The 7,221-nt window shown below is 41.6% G+C and overlaps 1 protein-coding gene across 1 annotated transcript; it reads right to left on the bottom strand.

Moving 5' to 3' along the window:
* Positions 1-1,513: 1,513 nt before the first annotated feature.
* On the bottom strand, positions 1,514-6,969 carry LOC306786082 (muscarinic acetylcholine receptor M2-like; the record flags this gene model as incomplete). The annotated part of the gene is made up of 4 exons (XM_079280721.1): positions 6,916-6,969; positions 3,451-3,673; positions 2,400-3,257; positions 1,514-1,825 (listed from the first exon to the last, which is right to left on the bottom strand). Exons 2-4 carry the CDS (start codon positions 3,619-3,621, stop codon positions 1,514-1,516), a joined length of 1,341 nt encoding a protein of 446 aa, XP_079136847.1. The 5' UTR covers positions 3,622-3,673; positions 6,916-6,969.
* Positions 6,970-7,221: the final 252 nt, after the last annotated feature.

Here is a 7,221-nt window from a genome sequence, read left to right as displayed (position 1 = left end):
CCACTGCTGAGACAGAGAAACCTTTTGTCCTTTCTTGGCTCAGTGTGGGAAGAGTTCAGTTTGTTTTTCTCCTGTTCTGTTCCTGTGTCTGATAGGAACCAGAAGAGATTCATGTCCAGGGGGAGGAGAAATGGGAGGAAAAGTAAAGACTGAATCCAGTCCTCCCTCCCTCCCTCCCTCCCTCCCTCCCTCCCTCTCTCTCTCTCTCTCTCGCTCTCTCTCTCTCTCTCTCTCTCTCTCTCTCTCTCTCTCTCTCTCTCCTCTCTCTCTCTCTCTCTCTCTCTCTCTCTCTCTCTCTCTCTCTCTCTCTCTCTCTCTCTCTCCAAATCTTTCTCTGATCCTCATTTCTATTCAGTGCAGGAATTTCAAACTCTGGTGTTAAATTAGGAAGGGTTTAAAAATGTCCTGGTGGCCAGTTGTTCGCCATCGGTGTTGTGGTCAGGTTCTTAGTGTTAAAACTTTGCTCATTTTCCTGCACATCATCTTTATTCTTGCTTAGAATGGAGGTGGTGAGAGTCAATAAGAAAAAGGAAAATTAGTATAGCTTGTATAGTTAGGTATCAAAATACAAGCTGCAAATATATAATCGTATACTGCACTTGCTTGTTCTTCTAACTTGGTCAAATGGAGCTATAGTTTAAAAATAACTCCTGTTTTGCCTCTGTAGAGATGACACACTTTGCAGTGAAAGATGGTTACAGGTACTAAAAGGCATTCGATTTGTTTACAATTAACTGCTGTCTTATGCAGCATTATATCATATTTACTGTAAGAATTGTTCTATACTGTGGACCAGTTACTGTCCGTCTGTCATTCCTTTTAAGATTAAGATTTTACAAACTATCTGAACTGCAGCTCTGTTTTTCAGACATGCAGCCCTTCTTTTGTGGCGCAGTGTGTAATTCCTCCCGTCAGGCAGCAGGCCAGCAGGGATTGGGCAAAGGTTTTCATGTGATGGTGGCGCCAATAAATCAGACTGCATTGACTGTTTGCACGAACCCAGTTTACTTCAGAGCACAAATCACATTTTCCGTCATTGGCTCGTTTATTCATGGAAACATGTGTTAATACATGGAAGAGGGGAAGATCTGGACAAACATCACATATGGGCTCATTTTCACAATAACATGGACAACGGATGTCATTATCTGAAAAATCAAACCAGTCACACACACACACACACACACACGCGCGCGCACACAGTTTACAGCTGCTGAAGAGAATGTAAGTGAGTAAATCCCCAACTGACACTCAACTTCTTCACAATAAACCGCATTTCCACCAGCATGCACCGAATGAGAATACAATGGCATGTATTTCAAAATCATGAAACGTTAAATGTGTGGTACAACTATAAAACACAGTTTCCTTTTCTGTGACAGTTGGAAAACGTTCCATTGAAAAATAAATGGAGTGCACAATAAGAGCACAACTAAACTGACATTTGTGTCATCTCTGAGTCATCACATTATTTTGACTCCATCACAAAAGTGGGTCTCTGTTTTTTTCGCCCTCATCGCGCTGTACGTATGTTCTTGTACTGGCACATGAGCAGGTGCTTGAAGGTGTTTTTGAAGGTGGCGTTGCAGAGGGCGTAGCAGGCTGGGTTGATGGTGCTGTTGATGTAGCAGAGCCAGTAGCCGATGGTCCAGAGGGAGTTCGGGATGCAGATGGAACAGAAGGTGTTGATCAGGACCATCACGTTGTACGGTGTCCATGTGGCAACAAAAGCAACCAGGATGGCCATGATGGTGCGGGTCACCTTTTTCTCCCTGGAAGAAATGCCCTTCCTTTTCCACTTTGCCACAACATTCTGCTTTGTCATCTGGAAATGAGAGTAGAAGATGAGGACATTTTTCAATTTAAAGTTTTTAAAGTGATACCAGTTGATTTAGTTTGGCAACTTGGGGGCATTGGAACAAGCTGCAAACAAAACTTTTAAAATGTTATTCTAACGTTTCCTAAGTAGCAATAAACAGAAAGTACAGTTGAGGATAATGGGAATGTGTTAAGTTTTGCAGATAATGAAATAAACTAAAGTATTGTACAAATAAAAAATATATATATTATATTATATTATTACAGTTCATCCTGAGGTGAACATGAATGTCTCAACCAAATTTTATGAAGACCGATCCAAGAGAGACATTAGACACAAAAACACGATGTGGACCTCCTGGTGGTGCTAGAGGGTTCGCGGGGTTGCTAAAGCAATTAAGCTTCATCCTCTGGGGACAATGATTGTCTCTACAAAACTTGACGGCAATCCGTCTGATAGTGAAGATATTTCTGTGTGGACCAGATTGGTGGAACGACTGACAGTGACCTAGAGCTGCAAGTCTGATTGAATTTGAGTTTTCTTTAGTCATCTGAATCACAATGTCAGTAAACAACTTTACCTTAAAGAGTGTCCTTGCGGCCAGACTTTGTCTGTCAACAGCTGAGGTTTCTGGAGACGGTGTTTGATTTGTCTTTTTCCCTCCATTGAATTCTTTCTGTGATGAAGCCGGGGCCTTAGTGTCCTTAGACGTTGACGCGTGGTTGCTGTCCTCTGTAGAGTCCACCTGGTCAGTTCTTTCTTCCTGTCTTGGCCCACTTCCATTCTGCAGCATTTCCTTTTCCTTTCCATTTTTAGCCTCCACCTGAGCTTCTCTTGTTGTGATGCAGTTGTTCTGGCGCTCACATCCCTCCTCCTGGCTGTGAGAGGGGCCCTCTCCCAGACTGGTACTTGAGGCCTTCCTGCTTGCCCTCCTCACACGGCTGCGGCTTGCCTTTGATATGCGCCAGTAGAGATAGATCATGATGGCCACCGGGAGGTAAAAAGCTGCTATGGCTGTCCCAAACGTCACCGCAGGATTTGAGAAGAACTGGATGTAGCACTCACCTGGCGGCACGGTTCTCCCACCCACAATGAACTGCCAAAACAAAATGGCTGGAGCCCAGAGGATAAAGGACAAGACCCAGGCCGCGGCAATCATCAGACCCGCTATCTTGGTGCTGCGGCGGGCCGGATAGCTGAGCGGTTTGGTGACACAGAAGTAACGGTCAAAACTAATGATGAGCAGGTTCATGACTGAGGCGTTGCTGACAACATAATCAACAGCCAACCACAGGTCACACACCACAGCTCCCAGGGGCCAGTAGCCAATCACCATATAGACAGTGTAGAAGTTCATGGAGCAGATGCCAATAATGAGGTCTGCACAGGCCAGGCTGAACAGGAAGTAGTTGTTGACAGTCTGCAGGTTCCTGTTTACCTTTAGAGAAACAACATGGGGCAGGCTGTCAGATGCTAATCTTTTGTTGTGCGATGTGTGTTTTCTCATATTAGATTACCTCTCTGCACACAGTTACACATGCTGTATTCTTATCTCAAAGTCTTGGTGTACTTTTCAAGATGTTTAGAGATGAAACTTTAATCATAAATGATAAAACAAAGAAAACCCAAACCTTTATAGAGAGCATGACCAGGATATTTCCAATGACGGTGATCAGACTCGCAGATCCAGCCACCAGGCTGATGAGAACAATCTCCACAGTCGAGTACGGGCTTCCAGAGGAGAGGCTGCTGTTATCACCACTGCTGATGTTGGTGGTGTGGGAGGAATTCAGAGTCTCCATGCTGGCTGGTTTTGGAAATCCGTCTCAGGCTCAAATCATATCTGTACAATACCTGATAAACACAAAGATTATGACGTATTCAGCCTCTTCAAATATTTTTTTGCCTTTTTGTGATGCCAGTTCTTTCATATTTGTGTGTGCTTCTTTCTGTCTGCACAGTTACAGATATCATGCGTAGCTTTCAGTGTGTAAACACTTTGCAGGTGTTTGAGTGTTTTTGAGCTCATGGCTTTGCCAAGATGTGAAGGATGAACAGGTGAGCAAATATGGGCTGCAGCAGCTGTGTTCAAATTATACTGCAGTGTCCCTCATACTCATATCGGAAACAAGACATTAGGAGGTTTGGAATCTGCACGGTCGGTGTAATCTTCTATCTGTAAATCAGCTGCTCACCTCTACAGAGCAATTGAAAGACACAAAATGCCCCTTGAGAGTTTCTAATCTGTGATAATCTGTATAAAGATACCAAGGCATAAAGGATTCACTTCCTAACAACATCTCTTTGTTCTTTCAGTGTGTGTAAAGACAGATTTCTACCCACGCTGAAAATAGAGGCTCTCATAAAGGCATCTAACCCCTGTTCCTTTGTATATATAATGGGTTGTCTATTCAAAATGTCCCCAGGCAAGCAAACAGACAGCAAAACACCACAATTAAGGCAAAGTATCATTACAGTTACTGTTATGTTAAAAACCAAGAAACATCAGGATATAGACCAATATACGCACCATAGCAATGTGATTAACTGATGTATTTTGATCAGAAAATCAATGTAAAGACACTTAGTTGAGACCATGAAGGTTGGTGCATACTGCTAAAACCATGTAAGTGACTCCATTAGGCCACTTGATAACATCATACTGTACCTGAGAGATGGTTCCTTCCTGCTCTTACAGCCAGATGAAACTTCATTACAGCAGCTCTAACTCTATCACTTACTCATCAAAGACCCATTGCGGGCCTTTTCTATCGCAGATGATGAAGAGCGTGTGTTTGCATGTTTAGTTCAGCTATAATTCTCAGGACCTCGTCTTTGACAGCCTGTGATTTTTAGGTTTAACTTGTTAGGCCGTTTTGGTCTCATAGTGAATTTAATGTTACTGGGTAAGATTTTTGCTCAAGAATCAGGGTTAGGTTAGAGTTAGTGTCAGGGTTAGAGGATGTGTGTGCACATGGTCAGCCCTTCATACCCGTGCTACCGGGTTGGTTGTAATCTGTAACTACGACGCTTGCCACCACCAAATCCGACAAACCGGTCGTTTCAAATATTAAAATCTTTAAGGAGGTTTCCTAAAACAGCCGAATGTCACACTTTTTATTCTACTGATTCATCTCTATTGCTGTATTTTAGCTATTTTTTTAATCTTCATATATACTTTGTTTTAATCCGTTTGAATAGTATTTATGTGTCTTTTTTATATGTGTATTTACAGTATGTATGTATGTATATATATACAGGTATATACATATATCCAGGTATATATAGGCAAGGCAACATAAGCATATATAAACAAGCTGTCTAATAAACTTGTGTGAGGATGCTCCCATGTGATTGATGTGAAGTTGTTTAATAACAGAGTGGGAGATCACTACCTGCTCACAAGTCCGTCATCATTTCTTCCCTTCATTCACACTAATAAGACCTACATTACTGGACCTACATTACTGGACCTACATTACTGGACCTCCCTAATTGTAATCGAGGGCTACTGGAGAGAGTCTGGGAGGCAAACAGTATTTCTCTGACAGGCACAGAAACATAGTAATTAGATCCAGCAGATGCTGCCTGCAACAGCTGTACCGGTAATAAGCTTCGAGTAGTACTCATCTGGTCGGGTGAGCTCGGCTTTAAAAAGTCTGTATGTCTTTGATATCATGAACGATACAACAGTCCGCTGCAGAGTCAGTTATTGGCGGATGAGAAGGGGCTTGTTTGCAGAGACAAGAGTGTACGTTACACAGTTTCATCAAAAGGAAGATTTAACGACTACAGGGATCAAAGAGTTGTAGTATTTCATTATTTAATTGAAAAAAAGATTCCTATCTCATAAATGTATTTTAATGTTTAATATATTTTCTCAGGACAAACATATTTCAAACGGGAAGTCTGTAACATCATTTTGGATGTTTGCACAGATGGGATTTGAACTCAACCAGCAACTGCAAAGCTTGTAAATACACATGTATGCAGATGAGAATGAAAGAAAGACCAAACAAATACAGTACATACACTTAGTTTCAGGCCTTGTTTGAGGTCACACACTGTCTAATTTGTAAAAGCAACATTTGACGAATATGTTTTTTTTCTTCTTCGTATTTTGAACCAAGCTTCCTGAGGTTGTTGCACTAGTTCAGTTGGTTTTCCACACAGGTTTGTTGTGATTTCAGAGAAGTGAGTCCTGAATCTGAAGAGTGGGAAATTTCACATCAACCTGAGCTTTGGCTTCGCACAGCGGTGTAACAGACAGAAGAGAAAAAAAACACTGAATATTCAATGACACACTGCCATGGAGCCAGAAAGAAGAAGAAAATGAAAAACAAATCACAGAGTGAACAGTGCAGAAGGACTACAGAATGAATCTAAGAGGATAGTGTGAAGAAGAGATAACACACAAAGAAGGGAGTTAAAATGGATATTTTTAAAAGAGAGGCGATTCAAGCTCAGGGGGCAGAAGTAAGATAGTTAATGAGCAAAGATTAAAAAAACATGATTTCAGGTAAGCTGTTTGAAATCTAGTTTCCCTCTGAAACACAAACGCTGTGTAATCAGGGGGATTCCTCGGGAGCAGGGAGACCGGGGAATCCAGAGACGGGATCTGGTGCTGGTGGCTGATTGAAACCTTTCAGCAATGATGATAAACATTTCCAAAACAGCCTCAGGGAACAATAAAACCCAGTTATACTCTTCAATTATTAGAAGCATCCTCCTTTCAATCAATAATGGATCACATTGTAATCCTCGAATTTTCCTTTTGTTTGTGTTGTCTTATCGTGACTTTTTCATCAATATTTTAATGTTCCCTGGATATTGCTTCATCGTTCTACAGTGGATCATTTTTTTATAAATCAATATGACTCACAAGAATGCCGCCATTTGACTCAGCATTGTTCAAATTAAGCTTTTTCTACTTTACAGCATAAGAAAGTAGGTAAATAAAAAAATATTTCTGAAATATACTAATACTACATATTCTCCAAGTGTTCCTTAAGTTAGGGTCCTTTTCTAAATAAGTATGTAAAGAAATGTCCTTGTCTGTGGTAGTTTGGCACAAATCCAGAGAAATGTTTTCTTACCTTGTCTGCAGGGAATGACATGGATGAGCTGTTTTAGTTTGGTCCATGTTACCCTCACCTCTGTTAACACACTGGAGCAGAGAGAGAGGCAGAAAGTAACCCGACGTTGATGTCGCTCCTCCTCTGACAAGAACCAGTGTGTGTGTGTGTGGATGTGCGTATGTGTGTGTGTTGAAGAGAGACAAAAAGAGAGACTGGCAGCAGGGAGGGGTTACGGGGGCTATTAGTTGTGTTGCATCCCTGAAGCTAGGGTCGCAAATTTGAATAAACAAGAGATGGAGACAGAGAAATGTTTGCTTCAGGACC

This window comes from Melanostigma gelatinosum, assembly GCF_949748355.1.
Source record: "Melanostigma gelatinosum genome assembly, chromosome: 1".
In the NCBI taxonomy this organism is placed as follows: Eukaryota; Metazoa; Chordata; class Actinopteri; order Perciformes; family Zoarcidae; genus Melanostigma; species Melanostigma gelatinosum.
This window is presented reverse-complemented; position numbering and strand designations above follow the sequence as displayed.